This window comes from Leptodactylus fuscus, chromosome 5 (assembly GCF_031893055.1).
Source record: "Leptodactylus fuscus isolate aLepFus1 chromosome 5, aLepFus1.hap2, whole genome shotgun sequence".
Classification (NCBI taxonomy): Eukaryota; Metazoa; Chordata; class Amphibia; order Anura; family Leptodactylidae; genus Leptodactylus; species Leptodactylus fuscus.
Window position 1 is genome coordinate 80,658,886 of NC_134269.1, and position 24,037 is coordinate 80,682,922.

At 38.9% G+C, this 24,037-nt stretch overlaps 1 protein-coding gene across 9 annotated transcripts in view; it reads left to right on the forward strand.

The window, feature by feature from the left end:
- Nucleotides 1-24,037, forward strand: part of TCF12 (transcription factor 12) — a 137,211-nt gene that overhangs the window by 71,806 nt on the left and 41,368 nt on the right. For all 9 annotated transcript variants that reach the window (XM_075273512.1, XM_075273514.1, XM_075273522.1 and 6 more), the window contains 2 exons: nucleotides 5,530-5,594; nucleotides 20,268-20,403. In XM_075273512.1, coding sequence (XP_075129613.1) covers nucleotides 5,530-5,594; nucleotides 20,268-20,403 — 201 coding nt within the window. The remainder of the gene's footprint in view (nucleotides 1-5,529; nucleotides 5,595-20,267; nucleotides 20,404-24,037) is intronic.

A 24,037-nucleotide genomic window follows, 5' to 3' on the forward strand; every position in this document is an offset into this window, starting at 1 on the left:
GGATTATTAGATTGTCAGAAAAGACCAATAAAATACATTGACTTTTTCACCATTAAAAATTGATGTGAAATGGGTGAGACTCAAAATGGCCGTCAAACATATATCTCTGTTTTTAACATCTATTAGACTCGTCATATGCATAAGGCCTAGCTGTACATTTGTGGGCCGAAATGTGTGGTGTCTAGTATTGTGAGGTTTATGATTGTACAGTATTGCAGCATTGTGGCTAGGACCAGTCATATCATGGCTACTCACACTTGCTGAAAACTCTGCATGTTTCATATATTTTACTACTATATTTTCATATCCCTCTAAAAAAAATTCCATTCTATAATGTTATAACTTTTTGAGATTGTTTTTTTTCCTTTCCATCTTTTAAAGGGGCTCTATCATTGGGGGAAAAGTCATTTTTAACTAATCACATCCTTGCATAGCCTTTAGAAAGGCTATTCCACACCTACCTTTAGTATGTAGATTGCCTCAGTGGTTTCTGAATAAGTCCGTTTTTATTCATATGCTAATGAGCTTCTAGCCAGCACAGGAAGTTCCCAGCAGCCTCCTCTCTGCTATTAACTCCTGTGTGTGTGTGCAAACAGGAAGCGAGTCATCAGCAGCAGCAGCCTGTGCTGTATACACCCATAAGAAACAATAGCAAAGGGGGTGCACAATGCATCGTGCACCAGTCTAATTACCATAAGAATAAAAACTGATTTATTCGAAACCACTGAGGCGATTTACATACTAAAGGTAGGTGTGGAATAGCCTTTCTAAAGCCTAGGCAAGGATGTGATTAGTTAAAAATGACTTTTCCCAATGATATCGCCCCTTTAAGCTACTCTTAATAAAGGATTTAACACTTTGTTTCCTAGACCCTAAATTCAATTTGAATATCCTGCTTGTTTCTGAGTTGTACATTGCCTATTTCCATTAATGACAAAGTGCGTCCTATGTTATCCAAGTTCCCTGTAGCATTATCACTAGCTGACTGCTGCTAATCCTAGAAGTGTATTGATTGGTGGCTGCTGGCTGTGACAGGATGACCGGACCCAGTAAGATGGAGAATGAGATGAGATAAGGCCTTGGTCAGAAGAGTGATTACAACTAGGGACCTTCTAATCACTGACCTCTGTAGGGATCCTCTAGTTTATCGCTAATCTCACTTGCACTTGCCATTTTCCTCTGTTGCTGCCTCATCGTTCATAGTTGAGTGAGTAATTTGGCATGGAGAGAACTAGAAGGAGGGGGCCGCAAGTCCAGCAGCTGTGCTTGTTGTTGATAGTTAAACATTTTCTCTGTAGCCAGCAGCATGCTTGGCACAACCATTAGCTAATGCCACTTAAATAGTTGGGAAGAAAAGACCACTTTGTATTTAACATTCACATAGTAACGCATCCTGTGTATATATAAGGGCTCATTCACATGACACGATACAAAGGCAGCACGCTAGCCACTTGGGTGACTTCAAATATCTCACAATAGACTTATGTCAGTGAGGGATCCGTGAAAATGACTACCCTCTAGTACTTTTTCACGGCCAAGTGCATGGCACTGTTGTGTGAATGAGGCGTTTGGCTAGGATCACATTAGTGTTCTTCTTAATTATTAAAGGGAGATGCAAACCCTTTCGATCTGGGAAATGAGAGATGCGATTTCCACCCAACACCATTGTATATATGTATATAATGTAGCCTGTTGCTTTTCTGTCATGGGGCTGATATTTAACTAGGTGAAATACCAAAGCATCTTACATACTACCTGTGATCTCTACAGAGATGAACTTGACTTAATAGACTTGTGCCACATTTAGATTTTATCCCCAATTTGCCTCCACCCCCTCCCCATTTGCAGCATAGGTGTTGGATTGGTGTGGGGGTGAGGGATTATCCACCTGCTGGAACTCCTAGCAATCACTTGGGGGTCTCTTGTAAACCCATCTTAATGGAGTCGCAGGGTGTCCTGCCAAGCTGTTCAGCTGTGGTGGATATTGCTGAACACTGTAATTCGCTTCTCCTTAGCAGTCCAAATAGAGATGACTCAAGCAGTAATACATGAGCATGGCTTCCACTTCTTATTATGACCTAAATCAAAATTTTGATTAATTGAACATTTTACCTCAATTACAATTATTGAGCAATTATTTTAGGAAATTCCTGTATATGCATGCCATTCTTCCTATTTTTATATGCCACGTTATATTGCTGAATTTTGATTATTCCCATATTGGCGATCCTGATTGGTTATTGTACAGTTGGTGACATAGCCTTTACTAAATGGTAGTGTGAGACAGAATGGCATGGATGCAAAATAATTGATATGATTGGTGTGAGCGAGTCATATCGATTAATTGCCCAGCCTTACTACTTCTCCATTCAGACTGGGTTACAAGTGACCCCCAGCAGTTGGACCCCAACCAATCAGTTGCCTATCCTATGGATGAGGTAATGGTACAATCCCTTTAAGTTCAAGCAGCAGTGAGTGGGTGTATCTAATTTTCCTGAGCTGTCTGTGTGCACATCTCATGGACTCTTGCATTACCAGTGGGTCTTCAGTACCCTTGCTATGGATTACTTTTTCTCTTCTTACAGTGAGGGGTACTCTGCCTTAGTATTAAATAATTGTAAATTCATAACCACTTTAGGACTTGCCTTGTGCTTGAAGCTTGTGTGGTACTATGTAGACACGGCACACTTCTTTAGTGGTAAACTGAAAGGCCCTGCACATGGTCACAATAGGTATGCAACATTTCTATAGCCAAATACCTTCATACATAACAAGTCAAATGTATTATGCCTCACATCATTTCTATGTCTACTTCCCTGTCCCAACACAAGGCATGTCTGAGAAACTCTTCCACAGATTTTAGAGAGTCAGCTTTAGTGTATTTCTCCCTATGGTTCTTACTATGCTGTGAAGTATATCAACAAATTCTGTTAACAGAGCAGAGGAAAAGCTTGGCAAGATGAGTCACATGATTATGTGTAAAAACATAGAATTACATTTTTTTTTTTAATTAAAACTAGTTACATAAATTCAATTTTACTTACCTGTAGGATGGGTAATTGGTATCAGATTGGTTAGAGTCTATCACCCAGTAGCACTACTAATCAGCTGTTAATACACGGTACACAGAATTGGAATCTGACAGCTCTGTCCACTGTGTAGTGGCCATAGATCTTATTTAAAGATAACTTTATATAGTTATGGCCTGTTTATTAATATAATATTATTTATATAGCGCCAACATATTCAGCAGCACCTTAAAAATCTGAGGGCTCAAACAGAATGACGCTGGGTTCACACTAGCGCCCGGACTCCGCATGTAGAAGACGGAAAGCTGTCAGACCAGGTCCGGCCGTGAGCGCCGGTAAGCGTTTTATGCTCTCCGCCGCGAAACCGTTTTTTGTTGTTTTTTCTTTTAAACTGGATACAGAGTACTGCATGTCCGACTCTGTGTCCGGTTTAAAAAAAACCAGTTTCGCGGCAGAGAGCATAAAATGCTCACGGCCGGACACCTTTCAAACCCATTCAAATGAATGGGTTTGAAAGAGTCCTGCAGCTTTCCGTCTCCTGCCTCTGTTTTGTGCAGGAAATGGAAACCTGTATGAATGGAGACCGGGCGCAGATGTGAACAAGCCCTGAGACATGATGGATTCAAAAATTGAGGGCTCTAGGTTAGAAGATCTTCCATTCTTAGAAACTGGTCAGCTGATCCCACGGATTTCACCAGGTCCACCATGTGAATAGAGGGTGTCCTGACCCTAACTTGGGGGGCCAGTGGAGGTTGTCTAAAATATATAGGCGTCCTCCAAATATTCAGATAGTTACTTTGTGCTCAGGCCCCCTGTAAGCAAAGGCGAAAGATTGTAGATGACCCCATGCAGTGCAGGACCCTTTCATCCATCATCAAAAATCAGTTTACCTACTGTTTACATGGAAAATCTGATTCCTTATCTGTCCCTGCCTTTATCTGTGTTGTCTATGCATTCTTGAATTATCCGTAAGATCTCCAGATGCCCTCCTTTATCTCTTTACCATAGCGGTTGGCTCTGATCCTTTGGTTTATTACGAGCTTTTTGCTTTTTCTCTGACCTTTTATTTACACTTAAATAAGCTAAGCATTAGACATGTATATTGTGAATGCTTGCTTATATAACAGAGTACACAATACATACTAGACTTTCTGAAATCTATGCGCTATATTAATAATAATGCGATGAGATGGCTTGTTCAACTATTGCTCCTGATATTAGAGAGCCTATGCCGTACCTTTACATGTAGTGACTATGTAGCTGCATTCTAGTAATATCCGCTGTAGACTGGCCTTCCCATTAGCTCAGTGAATAAGTTGAGCAGCTGTGGCTTACTTATACAGTTGATCTACAGCAGTAATAGTCACAAATCACTACTTCATCTGCCTTTATTATTTTGCCATACTATGTGAAAGTCTGTTTTACTCGCAGGTAAAAAATGAATATCATCTTGTGCAAAATAGTGACCAAGATTCCTGAGTGTTTTTATCTATTTTTAATGATGATGTCAAAGTATTCTATCCTGATTCATGCCTTTAGCACACATGGCAGCATATTTTGCAGCACCTTTTTTCTTGCCTATTGTAAGTCAATGGATCCACTGTGTGCTGGTAGAATTATTCACATACTGGGCTTGACAGCATGTACTGGTTTCTCTTTTGGGTACATAGTTCCTGCTTTGGAAACCCACAATGACATGTGAACAGCCTTGTTACCTGGCGCCCACGTGATCGCATCATGTAGTGGCTCTAGCACTGTACATTACCAGCATTTAATACTATCACATAACTACTGGATATGGCATCTCTTAGAATGGGTCACAGCAGAATTATGTGTGTGATTTGGAGGCTCAGTATAGGATTCCTAATAAATATAATATGCCAATAGCAGCTATTCCTTGAAATCCCTTTAACCTTCTTTCCGAGTCTCCTTGAGCCTGTTTTGTCTAGGGCTTCCTGTATAAATCCTTGTTTATTAGCATCCGCATATAATTTACTGTTACAAGTATTTGTTTTCAAGTCTTTTGGTTTCCGCCATGCTTTGGCTAATGCTGTTTATCATATTGTGTGCAAGGAAATGCTGACCCTGTTTAAAGTGAGGTGCGTGATTCATGCTACTTCAAGTAATTCTGCTAAAGTCGCATTTCTGTTTCTAGCCTGATGACTGGAACTTTGTATATACTTGCCTCAAATCCAATATCCTAAAATGGCAAACCAGCGAAGTTTACAAACTTGTGTCAGAGATGATTTGTAAAATATATGGAGCGCTTTCATGGTAGTGATAGCCATTGGTACAGGTCACCAACTAGTAAGTTTGTATTCTGCCTAGAAGATGCTATAAGAAGTTAGTGTCAATGAAAAAGCTGTTCATTTTCATTTTTAATGTGTAGCATTCGTTCATTTTTTTTTTTCCCATTACGGTTTTCAAGCTTTTGTCAGTCATTTCCTTTTGGTGAGCTATACACATTTAAATCTAAGTATAGTTTTCTCTTATTTTTTAGGCAAAACAGCCGAGAGAGGCGCCTTTCCAGTATTTGGCAGAGATTCCGCTGTGCCTGGTTGTCAGGTAAGCTTGTAACTTCTCAGACTTGACATTTCTACATGTCAGAATAAATTACATTGTGTCACCAGAAAAGGACCTGTTTTAAAATCAAGGGTTTTTTATGTTAAGCATATTTTTCAGAATTTTGGCCTTTTTTTTTTCTCCATGTCCTTTGCTACACTTTAAAAATTGCTAAATTCAGCAGTGTTCACTGTGGCCACTGAGCCTATAATACTGAATCTTGACCAGTTCTGTTGAAGGTTTCCTTGCAGCAGTAATCTCATTTACATCACAAGCAAGACAGACAGACAACATTTCAAAAGAAGATAACACATCTGTAGATCAAACCACTGATGTAACCATCATTACATCCATTACTCCTACTCCTTGCACAGAACAGGTCTAGAAAACTCTGCCAAAGACCTAAAATGAGTTGTTCTAGTCTATTTCTGCCTATAGCCGTGAGACTGCTGTGAAACATATGACTAAATTATGGCAACAGAGCAGAGGGGAGGCTCAGGCAAGATGGCAGCTACCATAATTATGTACAGAAAATAGAATCAATAAAAATCAGAAACCCTCAGAAAAGTATGTTTTATAGTTCACATTCTGGTTTTAATTAAATCTGCTCAGCTGCCACCTGTCTGAAGACTGTGAAACAATTGAATGAGGCCATTTCATAATATAGAGGCTTTATTCACTTATAACCATTCGTTATGTATAAGGCTGGTTATTAAACAGCCAAGAGAATACATAACACAAATGTGCACACAAAGTAATATATAACTACTATGTTAGAGTGTTCCAGCCTGAGTGGGAACTGTTTGACTAACCAATGCACACAATGTAATGCTATTGATAGAACTATAACTAAGGGATGGTTCATATCTGCGTTGGTATTCCATTCAGGGGAATCTGCATGGGGACCCCCTAACTGAATACCAAACGCATATGGCAAGCAAACGCTGTGCAGTAAAAGCACGTAGATCCCCACAAACTAAAATGGGGTCTGTGCGCTTGCTGTCAGATCTCCGTACAGAACATGCGGGTCCACGTGCTTTCACGCCACAGTGCTTGCAAATGCGTTTGGTATTCCGTTGGGGGGGGGGGGGGGGGGGGGGTCCCCATGTGGACTCCCCGAACGGATTACCAAACGCAGATTTGAACGAAGGGTAAATCAGGCTAGATTTGCTGTTACCATGTAGGAAATCCTGGAATGAACAAATCTTAGGTTATTTGCATTGTATAGATGTATACAGTAATTTTTTTAAAGTTTTATTCAAACTATTCTTATTAATTAAATAGAAAACGGCTTACTGATTAACATCTGAATTAAATGGGTTTCCTCCACCACTTCAGCATTTTTCGTACTGATGACTTATCAAGGACACCAGGCCCCCACACTGATCAGCTGATCAGTCTGCCTCTAGGTGCCTCAGAAACTGCTCTGGTCCTGTTTAAAGTAATAGTTGCAAAGCTGTGGTGGTGAGGGAGTACTACTTTAATAGATAATGTAGAAAATGTTAAATCTGCAAGTTATACATGATGTAGGCTTGTTTTTTGTTTGTTTTAATCGAAATTAGTAGATATGAAATATCTAATAACTATGAAATATATGAAATAAGTAGTAGATATGAAATAGAAAATTCATGGCACGTGGTTAGGATCCACTACTATTTTAGGTTAAAAGAGCATTTTTCTTAGACAAAACCGAGCTGTACGTTGTTAGACTAGGCAATGTGTTCTGTTGGCTTCTCCCTGTGGTTAATAGAAGAATTCCTGTCTGATTTACCATACCGATCCCAACTAATCACTGGGGGTTACAACAAGGAGATATTTTGTACCTTCTTACTGATCTAGCCACCACCAAGCGACCATTAGTTTCAGCACCCATTATGCTAATTGGCTGCTCTCTGGTGGGCAGTCGGTCTGTATGCGGGAATGTTGTTCCGGTTTCCATGGAAACCAAAGTTCGACACCTTGGATCCTCCAAGTTCCGGAAGTAGCAGGATGAGGAGCACGAGGAGGTTTTTGCATTGAATTCAATGGATTTTTCCCACGTGGTATTCGACCAATACTACTCGCTCATCTCTAGTAGGGACACCTAATGAAGAATGAATAGTTTTGGAGGAGCTGGTGGAAGGGCTCTAGAAGGGACCAGATATTGATAAAATCTGCAGTGTGTACATGAGGCCTCTAAAGGGATATTTCCTATCAACTCTGTCATTTTAAGTGAATTTTACCTGTTTCTACTGCTGTTTTAATAATTCAAATCAAAAAGAACAAAACATGCAGTGCTGTCAGTATATATGTACCAATATATATTATATACAACGGTATACATGGTGGTAAAGCTTTCTCTAAATGAATCACGCTTCCTTTGACAGTCTGATAGAAGGCTTAGTAAGTGCCAGGAGATTGTTTGTTGCCTGAGTGCGTGGTGGTAATTGTAATGTTTGAGGAGGAAGATTGGCCTGAATTCGATAGTCCTTAGCATACAGATGAAATACACAGTGGCATCTGCTTCTCTTTATTGCAGTTTAGAACATTTTTTGATTCAGACAAAAGTTTAATAGTATATACCCAGCCTTAGGTCACTTAGTACAAACCTAGCAATATATGAATCCTACCTGTCCTGAAACATGGCCGTCATCTAGCCATAGTCTATGTGGAAGGAATGATCATGTAATAGAGTACATTGTATAGCTTATTCACACAATGGCTTGCAAAAGTATGTATACCCCTTTAATACTTTTCAGAGTTTTATTTGATTAAAATTTTGAAAACCCTGTATCATTTTCCTTCCACTTCATAATTATCTGCTATTTTGTGTTGGTTATCACTTTAAAGCTCAATAAAATGCTTTTAAGTTTGTGATTGTAAAGTGAGAAAATGTGAAAAAGTTCAAGGGGTAGGAATACTTTTGCAAGCCAGTGTAATTATCCCGGACATTTGCTGTCTGTTTCTTGCCAACAGCACAAAGTCCTGTTGTTTTTATGGACATATTCTATTTTTATTATTGGATTAGCTATGTTTAGAACCAAATTTACTAAACTTTTTAATGTCTTTGTTTAGGAAAAAATGAACCACAGTCAGAGGCCATCAGTGTGTTGCCCATTTTTCACAGAGCCGTCGACCTTAATGGGCCAAAATATAGCAGGTCTCATTTTTCAGTGGACCGTTTTGTGCACTCTGTTTTATGCTGCATCAAACAACTTAAAAATGGTGTCCACTTTTGGGCTTCTGCGGAATAAGACAATTCCCAGAGTTTGGTGTGGAAGACTTTGACCGTTGACTAGAGATAACTTTGGCTTCATTTATAGTTTTTGGTGTGAGATGAGCACCCACAGAAGTCCTGGCATTACCAATTATTAGCACCTGACTTTGCTGATGCTTTGGTGGTTGAAGGCTACAGGGACTTACAGCTTCATTCCAGAAATGAGTGAAAATTACCTCCAAGTCATGGTTTTGGGATGAGATTTTCAATAAGCATAATATTCTAACATAACCATGACTTTCATCATATATAGTGTATGGTGTAGACTGTAGAGACAGTATATGTTGTCATCACAAAGCCACCATAGCCTTAACTTGTCTATAGTACGGGTTTGACCTTGTGCATTTGGACTACAGTATAGTAAGCTTGGCTAATTCTTAGGTTAATTTTGTTTTGATTTTTTTTGAATGGTCATTTGGTATAATATGATTATTCTTTAGTATAGTTTAGTATTCAGATTGACCTTGTTTCTACTGAAACCAACGAAGTGTTTGTCAACAGACAAAAAAGGGCCTATGCACAAGGGTAAGCCCTCTATACTGAACCTTTATGGAAGTGTATGGCACAATGTTCTACAATTTGCACAGGCACAAATACACATTCAGGTTAAATTGTGTGACCAATGCCCTCCTCCTCCTATGGATTTGTAGAATTCAATGTTTATACAGGTAGCAGGGGGCCTTAAAATAACAAGTGGAGGTGATCACAGAGATGGCATAGAGTTCCCCATCATAAAAAAAAATATATATTTTTAGGCATAAAATAAATTTTACCCAAAAGCTGCCCACCCCTTTAAGGAGCACTCCAGGCAAGACATTTACACTGTAATATACCTGGTACAGGATCTGAGGGGGGTGATACATGCCTCTGCATTTTGAAATGCACCAAAGAGGTCTCAATATCTGTCATCAAAACACACAATTTGGCTTTGAAGGGAGTCTGTCAGCACTAAAACCAATATTAAACCAGCCCCAGTAGATTGTGCTATTCACACTGCTATAATGTGTAGCATTGCTACTTGACTCTGACAAAAAGAACCTGCTTTTAATTCCTTTTCAGTTGAGCCAAGGGTACATCGTGTGAGTGTTGCTGAGCATTGCAGCAAGATCACCTTCTTGCTCAGGAAGAGGTGGGGGAAGCTCTGATTTTATCAGTGTTATTGGCCAATTGTATTTAGCGAATGGTGGTCTGAGCACTAGAAGTTACTGAGGTTGTTTTAATAACTGTTTTGGTTCTGACAGACTGTAGAATCACCTTTACAAACAACTGTGAATAGGTTTATAACCAATTTACACCTGAGAACCCCTTTCTTTTTTTTCTTTTTTTCTTTTTTTTTTTTTTTTTTTAAAGAGTTTTTGAATTTGGTTGGCAAAAAAAGTACAGTGCTATAACTACCAATGCAAAAAAGTGTTCTTAGTCTCTTTATGCACCTCTGCAGTCAGACAAATACTTGAACTTTGGGACATACTATGTGACTATTAAGCAACTGCATCTCCCAGGAGTGCACTGGTGTCTGAGCAATTGGTGAATAGGGTCAGCAAGAGACAAACTCTAGGCACTGCTGTAGCAAATGTTACTTGGGCGAGAGCAGGGAAACTTATCAAAGTGGGCAAAGGGTATGTCTACTGTCTCATAGCTGCTGGTGGTCATAACTGTGGAAGCCAAATAGAGGAGGAGCTTCATACTATGGTGATCATAGATCTTGAAGGCTCCCAGATCTGTCTTTACTGGGCTCAAGTAGATTTTAAAAGGGTATTGTATGGGTGATCAGACCCTCTAGGGTTAAAGTCCCCTAAAAAGTAGAGAATTTGTTGTTGTTGTTGTCACTATTTGATGCCAAAAAAATTCTATTATTGGATTTTTGTAACGGTAGTAAAACAATATAAATTTGGTATTGCTGTGATTATACTGACCTGCAGAATGTTAGGCAACATATTTACTGCATAGTGAATTGAATACAATTAAAGTCGGTGCTCAGCTACATTTTTAGTTTATTTTATTTTTAATTCCATGCAATCTTGAATTTTTTCCAACTTTCCAGGAATTCATAAGGAATAATGAATGGTAACCTTGTAAGGTACAGTTTGTCCTCATGGGAGCGGAAAAATAAAATTTATGGCTTTTTGGAAACCTAAAATGCAAAACCATCAAATTACTGCAGAGGGAAGGGGTTAATAAGGAAGCTGCAGTGCCCATTGTAATTTTTTCCACTGTTGTAAGGTACAATTCTTTTACTGGGACTACAACTTTTAGATTATTATTATTATTTATTATTATTATTATTGTTTATTTATATAGCACCATTAATTCCATGGTGCTTTAACTTTTAGATGTCAGTTATTGAGAAATGCTGTGTTTTACAGTCCTAGAAATGTGATTTTAAAATTTTATTTAATCTCCTTCCCAAATAGTAGAAATCATGCTGCAGAAAATGAAGCATCTGCAAAATACTGTGGGTTGTTTACGTGCAAAAACGCTCCCATTTTACCTCATCCCTTATAAATGCAAATGTTGTGGTAGAGCAGTCAGACCTAGCTTTCATAGACCTAGAAATTAAGATGGTAGAGAGTGTAAAATAAAAGTATAAATTGTCCTAAGCCCTCCTCCCAGTGCTAGTAATAGCACTGCCTCAGCAGTCACATATGGATGGTCATGTATGTTATTGTCATAGAGGAACCAGAACATCTTTAGCAGTGATGGGCTGTCTCGCACATGGGCAGGCGAGACAACTTCCCTGTATTCTACAAGAGCCCGCCCATAGCTCTCTGTAGAGGAACAATTAAAGACATAAATATGCACAGGAGTTTACAGAAAGGAGCCAGAGTTTACCAAAGTATACTGCTCAATTTGTTAATGACACACGTGATGCGTTGGATTCGCAGTGGGCACAGTCTTTGGTTATTTTCTCTAGATTGCTGCCCTTTACAGAGTAAAGATCAGATCTGGTTATGGTTTATTCTTTTGGTCACCAGCCATAGTAGTGGCAAGTTGCCAGGCATTTGGCTTGTTGCTTCCATCTGTCTGCATTTGTGGTATGTTTGTAATGTCTGTAGACCTGAATCATTCTTTCCTATGGGAAGAAGGCGGCTCTTTATGTTCGTGTTTATAGTAAAAATTCTGTTTTGCCTTCCACAAATGTTCTACAACCCACTTACCTAAACATAGGAAAATATTGAGTTTGTGGTCAAGTTACAAATAGCGTTTCTTGATCTAGATCCAGCTGTTTGCGCCCTATTTTATTTGTGACCCAGAAAGTTGGATGATTGAATGATGTCAGCTCTTTTACTTGGCAATATGTGAACATTTCCACTGCTGTCTTTTAAAGCATCGATAACTCAACAAAATTATTTTTAAATTTTACCCAAATGCCTGTGTAAATTCTTTACAATTTGTTTCCCTGTGAAAATGACAATAATTGGATGGTCTGAGATGAGCTGCATTACATTCTTTCAAAAAAAATGACCACAATTCGTGGCAGAATTAACAAAACAAAAAACAAACCCTGAAAAATGGTTGCGGCGGGAAAGGGATTAACTATGAAATGGTGCCTTATGTCAGACTCCTTATCTAATACCACGTAAGCGCTCATAACTGCTGACAGACTCCCTCTTAAACTTGTTCTAGCGTTCATTTGTCTGCTGCACATTCACAACCTGGCACCCTGGGAAGTAGCCTCTCTACTGTCTCTCATGCCAGATCATTGTGATTTCTCTGAAAAGATGCATTTGATGGATGAATGTCATTATCTTATTATACATTCTGGATGCTTCCACTTGTCTCACCAACTCTGCATCTGACTTATTAATGATCGGCATAACTAAACTGACCGTCTGCAAATTCACCAGGCATAAATATGTTTTTGTTGTGTAGCTGTAGAAGCGGAGAATGAATGTGTGATCAGATTTCCACAGGATGACTTGAATGCTTACAGGTTAGCACAAAGCTGTTAATGAAACCTTGTCTGAGACAAAACAGCGGAGCGGATCATAATTAACGTCTCATTTTCTGCCAGTTGCTATTGATTACTCATTCACTAGTCCTTTGTTCTTGAAATTGTAACAACTGTATTTCACTTCACTATCTAATGAGATTCTTCGTATTGGATCATTTAAACACCATGCTCATAATTGCCAACTTAGCCATACAATTTCATTGTTAGCTCCATTTACATCATAATGTGAAAAAATGGCCTACATTTCAGAAATCTGGGCAGTGTTGAAAAAGTTCAGTGCTGTTCAGGAATGGTGGGAAACTTGCGGTTGCTTGTCAGATGATGCAACACTTGTACACACGTGCTTATTTCTAGATGGAAGTGTTGGTTAAGGGTAAGTTCACAATTCCGCCTCAAAATCCTGACCAAAAAGATGGCTCCCATTGAAATCAGGAAAAGAAGTGAGATGCTCATTCTTCAGGCCAAGTCACCTCACGATTCGGCCTGAAGACACTCCCTCCTCCGGACTAGGCCCATTCATCTGGAGCGGAGTGCGTGGCTGGATGCCGGTGCAGTGCAGTGGCTTTCAGTCGTGGCTACCCGGTTTTTGGTCTAGACCCTGAGGCGGCCTCTGTCTGAACTTACCCTTAGTCCACCAGATTTAGCAGTTCTGGTTCAGCATCTAACGTGAGACAAGCTGGTTATATGCAGTTGTCAGTTTCTAAATAGCCTTCAGGCACCACAGTATAGAGTTCTAACAAAAGACTCTCCAGAATTATTTTATGAATGCAGGTAGGAGAGCTAACATGTCTTCTTCATTTTGCAACCAAAGTCTTGCTGAGCCTTCCGCGTCCCCTGCTCTGATTGTGCTTCGACCTCAGAAGAAAATTGGTGCTCTAGCAGACACGGCCATGCCATGGCTACACAAAGAAGCTTATTTGCATGTGAATTTTCCTCACAGGCAAAGATTACATTTGGACTTTTCCAAATGAACAGAGTGGGACTTGCTGGTTACAAAGTTATAGAAATGGGCCAGCATGTAACTCCAGTACAGGTAATACACAGCCCCTTTTTATTCACTTGCAGACATAGACATGAGCCTTATTCTTTAGGAGACTACAGATCCCAAAGTACCTACTAGCTATTTATGGCTATGGATATAGCCACAAATGCTGATAGGAATACCCCTTTAAACATAGTCCTGTTATTGTGGTTAGTCCTGTGACTAACTTTTTAAAGGCTGTTCACGCATATGTGGGCCTCTAGCAGCATGATTTTGCTGATAGAGCCCCTTTAATGTTTATATGCCCTAAGAGTCCTTTTTACATGTGCAGATTTTTGATTAGAGTAAGACCGGGCAAAAATAAAGTTGTTCAGTACATGTACAAAGGGGCTGTTACATGTCACCTGTATGGTGATGAATGATCGGTAATATGATTTTGACCCCATACAGTTTGTTGGCTGCGCATCCTTGTGTATATAGTGTGTAGCAGACAAGAAGCGATCAGCTGATAAATGGCTGACCACAGAAAACCTTACATTGCCATTGTTCAGAAAGAAGCATACCAATGTTTATTCGTCCAGTTGTCTGCTATTCTAACAGGCTCTCTGTTTTTACTGTCCTGTTGTGTGATCTGAAATATACTGTAAATATGAGTATTTCTAATCTCTATTTTTGCCATACACACTAAGTAGCTGATAGCCAATGGCTATTCCTTCCAATCCCTTCCTTTCATACACATGCATTCTAATTTAGGATGGAAGTAAAACATTTCTGGTGTCTTCCTGAGAGCTAGAGGATCAGGGAGGAATCTGAAGGTCCACATATATTAGATGCTTGATAGGTCACTCCCACATCAGCAAATGAGGTGTATATGTTTGCGATGTATGTTATAGCTAGCTTCAGAAAATCTCTAACGCTTGTTTATTTTAGTATAATCTTGTTTCTTCTTCTAATCCTCACAGTTATTGCTTTGTTAGATTGGTTAGCACCTTTCTTCAGCACCTTGGAATCCCACTGTGTAAATTTTGGGTGAAGACATTTGAGGGAGTTGTTGAATGTGTTGGCAAAACAGGCAGCAATATTCTTGTGCTTTTTACTGCACACATCTGTGAAGATAGTTTGCCAGCTTTCTGTATGGATAGAGATCAAGAAAGGAACTAGCTGCTGTCGTAGTCAGTAGATTTGTTTTCTAAGACCTGACCATGTACTTTTAGTAGTCAGAAGTACCGCTGTCTGTTGTCGACGCAGATGATTTTAGGAGCGACAATTGCTTTTCAAGGCATTATTTCATTCTGCCTTGTCATTGCAGTAATTTTGATGAAAAACAATGGATTCTTCATGAAATAAGAAATATCCAACGCTTAGAGGATACTTGAATGTGACCAGGAAAATGCTAGGACTTGACATTACTTGTTTATAGCAGTCTCTACATTCATTCGATATACAAAAAGCACTTGAAACAAATATTGCAAAATTAACTTTTATAATAGTTTGTGATGCAGATGGTGAATGTTGGTAATAATACTATAGACAAATGAGGGAACAAATATGGTATAGATACTTTGTCCACAGCCTTTGATATCTCTTGGGTCACAATGTTCCCTTTTTAAGATGAAGCCCTGAAGACAGGATCATTTCTGATCAATATTATCTCTTAGTTGACTCGGATGAGCAGATAAATCAGCAGAATTGACTAATAGCATTGATTTGGACTCTGAAAATACTGCAGAGCGCTCTGTATTGAAACTGCACAAACATATAGTAAGGAGCAAGATCCTTTACAAAACTATTGTTTCTCAGTGTTGACCCTCTATATAATGACACCTATTTGTTGCTAGTAGCTGCCTCCTAAATGTCTACTGTTGCTTCCTGAGTTATGTGAAGAAACCAGAATCGGATTACTATTTTTAATAGATTTGCTGGACATAGTCTGATTTTTTTATTCATTTATTTATTTTTAATAGTTATTTTGCTCATTTAAGGATATGGAAATTATAACTTATTGAAAGGTTTAAAATGTAGCAAATACATTTCAATGTGATTTATGAATAGTTGCACAATGAAATGGATATTCTAGTCTGAAGTATTTATCCCACTTCTGGGTAGGTGTGATATGCTAGAATGGTGGGAATTCAACCACTTCAACCCCCACAGATTGTGTGATTGGGTAACCTGTGTCATAGGCAGAAGGTTTCTTGTGATGAAACACTCTGCATTTGGTGGTAATAAAATTGCACCACCATTATTGGGGTTTCTTGGCTGTGTATGGAAGAAAGGACCTGGCAGTCTATACTGCGAGTATGTATATAGGTAACCGTATAGTATCATGTATTTCCTCCTTGACATTTTAAATGCAGAATAGCTAATGTGACTAGTACTTTACTTAGCAACCACATCCATTTAAAACTATTAGCTATATCTGTGGTGATAACTGAATACAAAATTAGTTTTTACTTACACTTGGCTTTTAGAAATGGTCCAGTGTACCCAATACTCCAGAAGGCATCGGCTTAAGAGTGCGTACATTGACAGGTGTCATGGTGATTTAGGCAATTTACTAACTTGGGACAGAATGTCCCCTAGGAATTGAGTGTTCTGTATTCTGTCAGCAGTGATCAATCCATCATAAAGGATTACTCTTGCAGGGTTATCAAAAGTGATGCACGCAGAATGGGGGAAAAAAAGGCAAAGAATTTTGCATATTATATGCGTGTCTCTAAACAATAAATATTGCTAATTCTTTGTTAATTTTTGCAGTTCCATTAATGGAATGGCTACCGTTCTTTAAAAAGTCTGTATATTTGTGAGCAGGAAATGCCCCTGGAATCTGCATGGTCTCCACCCCCTAGTAGGGTTAGATCCTGTCGTGTGTGAAAGCACTTACACAACCATGATGAGGTGGTCATTTTTTTTGTGTGTGATTTGTGTCTGTGCAGTACCTATTTTCACAGATCCCTCATAGACATGTGTGAATGATGGATGAAAATTTGCCAGATCCTAAGAAGGGACTTTTTTTTTTTTTTTCTTGCTCTTTTGTAAATGTTGGTAATAAGTAAATATAAAAAATATAGGCTCGAATAAAAGAGGGGGTGATATACTGTGTGAAGGCTTAAAGAAAAGCTCTCTGTGATCTATTGTGAACGAGTAAGCCACATCACGTGACATCATTTTGTTTTATCTTCATCTGGACATGCCCCAGCACCCTCTAGCTGAGGAATGAGGTGGGCTTTCCAGCCAAGGACAGAACACACCTATAGAGCTCACAGTAGTCATCCTTGTGACCGGTCCCCTAAACCAGGAGGCCTAATAGGCCCCCTCACCACACTACTGTCTCCAGGTGTAGGGAACTTCATACTTACCATGTCTTCCTGCAAAACACTGATGTGTCCCCCGGCTGTGCACCTCTTTTAATCTCCTTCATTCATACTGTCTCTCACTATATGGTATTGCTTGTGCATAGCCGAGCACCACATCCGTGCTTTGCAGGAAGAAATGGTAAGTATGAAATTCACCAGTGTTGTGTGGCCTAGATTGTATGTGATGTGATTTGGGGTTTGGTAGGGAGAACTGTTACGTATGTGGGTCACCATTATCTATGTTGGGGGACAATTGGAACACTATTCGCTATGTGTGGGGTGGCACATTACCTGTAGGGAGGGGAGGGGGCAATACACGTAGGTAATTCTGAAATTTCCCCAATGTGGGACTATTAAAGGATTATCTTATCTTAATAGTATCCTAATTAACAATATGATAACATCAGCCTTATGGTTGCCTTCAACAAGCTATAAATGTAACTACACATAACTGGTATAGTTACATTTATACAATTGCAGAATTACTAGTGGTCCTTTGAAGACCCCTGCTTTAATCTCTGTTCACACCTGCATTGGTCATTTCCATTCCTCTGCTTCTACAGTTGCAGTGGTGGATCCATTACATTGTCATTGGCACCCAGCAGATTTCACTGAGTAATGGAGCCTCCAATGCTAATGTGAATATAGGGGCACATTTATTATTCCTTGTATGCCAGTGTTGTTCTACTTTTTTGCGAGCTCTATGAGGAAGATTTATTTTGCCTTGTGCTCCAGTTTTCTGTTGCTGGAAAGGGAGAGGAACACATAAGTGTTTTATTTGTGCTATATAGTACATGAGTATTATCAGTCAATTTAAGACTAAGCTGCTTTTTTCAATGTCATATTTAGTCCTAGCAGCATATGTGCATCTAATGTCAAAAAATATTGGTAATTTTAATAAGCTGTATTTCTGTTCTCACCATCTTTCTGCTGTCAGAATTTGTAATAAACAATTTACTGTGCAGTGCTTGGGGTGGACACCCATAGACAATAACGTGCTCCCTACCTGCAAATGTCTTAGGCAGCTGTGGGAAAAATGCCGCAAAGTAATAATGCTTTAGAAAAGAGAAGTGCTAATAGTTTAGTCTTGTCAATTAACAAAATGTAACGTGAATGAACAAAAGAGAAATTAAATTATTCATTATTTTGGTTTGACAACGTTCAACACAGTATCAATTTGTCTGTTTAGTTTATGAAGGGACTCTACTCTGCAGGGTGGTTGTTCAAAACATCATGGAGACCTAACCACAGTCTGTGGCTTTAGTCTTCGTCAGATCCTTCTGTCTCTTCATGTAATCTGTCAGACTCAATGATGTTGAGATCAGGGCTCTGTGGGGGCCATATCATCACTTCCAAGACTTCTCCTTTAAAGGGTGGACACTTTAAACGGACTGAGATTTCCAATAATAAATCAAATGAAATCTGCGCTTACCAGAGGTGTTCTGGGGAATGTTCCTTTAATGAAACAACTTCCAAACAGTTCACAAAAAACGTTTCGGTATAGGCACATCCCTTCATCAGGTGATAAAGGATCATTCCCAAGAACACCTCTGGTAGGGGCCACACGGTGGCTCAGTGGTCAGCACTGCAGCCTTGCAGTGCTGGAGTCCTGGTGTTCAAATCCCACCAAGGGCATAAAACCATCTGCAAGGAGTTTGTATGTTCTCCCCGTGTTTGCATGGATTTCCATCCCATATTCCAAAAAAGACATACTGATAGGAAAAAAATGTACATTGTGAGCTCTATGTGGGACTCACCATCTACATTAAAAAAAAAAAAAAAAACACACCTCTGGTAAGCACGGATTTCATTTGATTTATTATTGGAAATCTCATTCCGTTTAAAGTGTCAACACTTTCCATCCTGGTGATGGTTTGGCAGTCCTGCGAATACCTGTTATAGGAGGTTTTCACTTTTTGGTTTCTATCTGCTTTGACGAGTGTTGTGATCCTTCACAACCTCTTAAGGTGAGCACATACTTGTAGTTATCCAAAGTGCATAAGTTGGTAATGCACTAGGTACCTGCACTGTGCTGTTTTCTTTATCTTCTCCTTTAAAGGGTGATCAAAAGATTTCTCTTTTGCTTTTTCCCTTAATTTTGTTAATTGACGAACATAAACTTGACAATGAAAATATTCTTAGGCGAGGTTCACATCTGTATATGAGGCTTCGCCGCAGATTCTGCTAAAATCATCAGAGAAAATTCCCTTGGCGGGCCCAAACAATGGAGAGCTTGGCGCAAGTGTCAACCTAGCCTTACTACCACACAGCTGCCTAAAATATTTGCACAATACTATATATATTTGTTTATATTTTGCCATCTACAGATGATTTTGCTGCAAAGTTGTGGTAATTGTTGTCCCTTTCTGTTGCAATTCAAGTCAGTAAAGGTAAATTTTGTCCTTGAATGTGGTTTCAATAGTAAGTTGGTATTTTCAGAGCAGCTGCTGCATAAGAAACCATTATAATAAAACAATATCTTATCAAGTATAAGCAAGGAGGACATTGTCTAACCCTTCATTCACATCTGCGCTTGGTAATCCATTCGGGGAGTCCGCAAGGGGACACCCGCTTGCGCCCCCCCCCCCCCCCAAAACAATACCAAACGCAATTGCAAGTGCTGTCCAGTAAAAGCACACGGACCCTATAGACTATAATGGGGTCTGTGTGCTTGCCGCGCTCTGCCCGTACGAATCATACGGACAGGAAAGTAGATTGTGAACTAATTTCCTGTCCACATGTTCTGTGCGGAGATCTGACGGCAAGCACACAGACCCCATTGTAGTCTATGGGGATCCATGTGCTATTACTGCACAGCAATTGTGTTTGGTATTCCGTTTGGGGGGCCCCCATCCGGACCCCCCCAGATGGAATACCAATGCAGATGTGAACCAACCCTTAGTCATGCATTAACAAATAAAGCATACAATTGCTAAAGTCAGCAGTGAAACATTTACTTCTCAGTGCTCACTTTCTCTAGATAAAACCATTTTTTTAAATTGTGTCTTAATATTTACTGATGTAGTAGTATTAAAATAATGTTAAATTAGTCTTTTTTTTTTTTTTTTTCTTTTTTTTCTTCTTAAATTTCAAATGATTTCTCACAAATCGTGGTGGTTGTATTTTACAGACCAGCCTGATTCGAACTGATATTGGACTTGGTAGTTCGGGGCAGCTTCCAACCTCAGGAAAACCCGGAAGCCCTTATTTTCCATTCTCTGCATCAGGTTCTCGTCGAAGGCCCTTACAGGACACCCCGACTTTAGGTAACTGACAAGTGTAACAAGTTTCTCCAGCAGTTATGACAGTCTTTTCTTATCCCTGCATGACTGATCGGGGTGTGTGAATGCTGCTTTTGTATCTGAATGTGTTGTCTTGTGTCGTACAGCATTTATGCATGTCATGAGGCAAGCTCTTGGTCTCACATCCAGTGTGAATATAAATAAATAAACTAATATATATATATACATGACAAACTAATATATATATGTATATATATATGTATATATATATATATATATATATATATATATATATATATATATATATATATATATATATATATAGCAAGAATCTGTCTTAAGAGAGATTCCTGTTATGTGCTTCTGCCCAGGGTTACATTGGTTGCTAAGCCATTTTTAATGGCATGTCTGTAAAAATTTGGCACTATGGTAAGCAGAGTAGGTGCACGTGTAATGGTGCTTATAATTTGCAGCTTTCATGAAAATTATCAAGGGCTTCTAAACTGAGTGACTGCCAGCAATACTTATGCTTTAGGAACACATTCCCATGCTTGTGTGTCTCCTTTCTGTTGCCACAATGAAGATATTCAGAAACTAAATATAATAAGTAGAATAGAATTTTCTCCTAGTGTGTGTTATATAAATGCTGGTGGCATACACAAAATAATTCAGCAGCATCTTTTCTTAGAAACCCAACTTGTGCTGTTCCTCTGTTTATTCCTCCTGAATATTTAGCAACAAATTGTCAACTGGGTGTTGCCATTCTCCTCACATGAATGTGTCCTTACACAGTCTTAATGTCAGCACTCACTGGACTGATAGCACTTGGTTCTCAATTTATTGATGACCTGCTAAGTGACATATCTGAAGAATGGTATGAACTGGGTTATTTACAAAAAAATAATAAAGTAAAAAAACTCTCAGAAGATCACATGATCCATGTAGTCTGCCCTCATATTTACTTCTACTCTTGAGGACATACCGTATGTTTATCCCAGGCTTGTTTATATTCACTGACTCACTCAATTATTCTTTCCGTTATATATTCCTCATTTTTTTCCTCCACACACATTTTATATTCTGCCTCCTTGTACTTGTGGTTTTTTTTTTTTTTATAATTTTCTTTTTTTATTTTATTAAAAATCATTCCCTCCTAAACTTTTATATACTTAACATATTAAAAGGAATTGGTATTGTCACTACATTCCATCTTCACTATTCAAACTACTATTAGTAGCGCTTTACATTTTCCTTTTTTTTTTGTTTTATTTCCATTATATAGCACACCACCACCTATGTTGTAGGTTGGTGTCTGGGTAAGAGCTGCAGCTGACCGATTGGGCTCCAATATTAAGCCTTGCATTCCACCATCACGGGCACTAAGTCACCATCTTTTATGCTTGCATGCATTTTTTAAACTGATTCCAGGATGGAAACCCTGAGCAGAGATTGGGCACTAGTATGAATCTATCCTTAATATACCTGGGGAAAAAAAGTTTTATCCCCTTTCGTAATACTTATCCATTTCTTCTTCCTTAGATGGCTTAGCGGCATTTTTTGGCCTCTTTCTGTTTAATTTTTCAGTTCTCGATCTAGGAGTTACACTTCCGGTTTCTTCATACCTCATAAAAGTGCCCTCCTTTTCTTTTACTATATTGCTTTCTTTGCTAGTAAACCATAGTGGCCTCTTCCCACTTTCTTTGCTATTCTGTTTGACTTCTAGTTTAGTTGCCTGTACGATGGCCCCTTTTACTAGTGTCCATACACCACTTCTGTTCTATTCCACCCTCTTAAATCCACTTTTTAGATATGCCCCCATTTTTGTAGGTGGTTTTTCTGAAGTCTAATACTTTTTGTAGTAGTGTATGATTGCTCCATGTCTGTTATTATGTCATACCTATAAACATCAGTGGTCACTGGAACCCAAACTTCAGTTGTAGAGACTGAATCTAGAATGTTCTCTCCTGGTCAGTGACTTTATAAGTGCTTTCAGAGTTGCTCCATTAAGTGCATCCGATTCCTGATCTTCAATGTAAAAGCACTGGAGGTGTTCTAGTCGATAGCAGCCATGTTGGAATCTTACATGAGTACATTATCTCCCTTTTCTGCCACGGTCATCAACCAGTTTATCATAATTTTCCTATCTTGAGGCCTATATGGCACACAGCTTCTCAGTTGCTCTCTCCTTAGTTTGTATGCAAATCCAGAGAGTCTTGAGCTCTCTGCAAATCCTAAATTATGGTAGATTTATGGTTAGATTCACATATTGTGTTGGAGTCTCCCTGGAGTGAACCAAGGGTTAGACCTCCATTGATATAAATGGCTACTCCACCATTATTATTTTATGAATAGTACAATTATTTGCTAGGTCAGGAAAGCTAATAGGTAATCTTTACGCTGCGTATTGCTTCTTGTTAGCACATCAACATTGTCCGAGGCATTAATATACATTCCACAGGTTCACATCTGCGCACGGGTCTCAATCGCTCGGGATCAGCTGGAGAACCCGAAGGATAGAAAGCCAGATCACGAAAACGGCAGACACCTGCGGATCTCATAGACTCTAATGGAGTCTGTTGGGTATCCACCGCTTTTTTATTGTAACCAGCGAAGAGAAGTCCTGCACAGATTTTTGGCAGTGTGCTTAGCCTTAGACCATTAGTATAAACATTCCACGAGGTGGATTTTTTTTTGTCCACTCATTGTTAACCCTGTCAGAAATTGTATTCAATTATGTTTAACTTTATTAATGTATAGTGATAATACAAGGAGGAAATAATTTGTAAAGATATCTCCATCTACACTGTACAGTGGTGTTAACATTGTTTTCCCCCTTCAACTTCCAATAAGATTAATGTGCCCCTCATTTACTATAGAAACATATACTGTCTGTCTAAACCCTATTACTTTAATCATTATCTTCTATGAGCAGTTCTTAGATCATGCAGGTTAAGGTTTAGCCGCACATACAGAAGAGCTGGCCAATACGTTACAATAAAACCAGAGATTAAGTTACTGACCTTGATTTGAAAAAAGCTTTAGGGATAATACTTGTGATGTCATTCATATTAATAGGGTCTACACAAAGCATATTACATAACTGTTTTAAGCTCGGGTGAATCACTTGCTGTGTATAAGTTGGCATCATAGTTTAGGCATCGATCTGATTTTTTTTTTTTGTTGAGAGGTTGCTAAAAAAATATAATAAATACAGACGTCAATGTAAAATTGCTATGAAGTTTTTTTGATAAAAGTCTTTTAACATAAGAATGAATGCAGTATAACAGTTTAGTTTATAACTGGGAAGTATACTATAGTGTTAAACATGAACCTCATGCTATATATCTGAAACAGGTTTTTTTTTCCCTCTAAATACTTAAGCAGAAACTGCTCAGTGTCCATTCTGTCCATCCATGGCACTGCTTAGGCTTACTGACTTCTAGATTTCCATGTGCTGTACAAGAACATCTGCGGCAAAGTTCCTATTGATTTCAAAATGAGCTTTGTAGTATTGACAGCGGGCAGTCCTTGCTGCAGTATTAGGCTTTTTGCTGCTCAGCCTTTGTCTCTTGTGCCATCACTTTTTGATGGCAAAAAAACAGCACATCATGTATTTCACGTCAGTAGGGTCTGTTAGGCACCATTTGGAAATATCTTG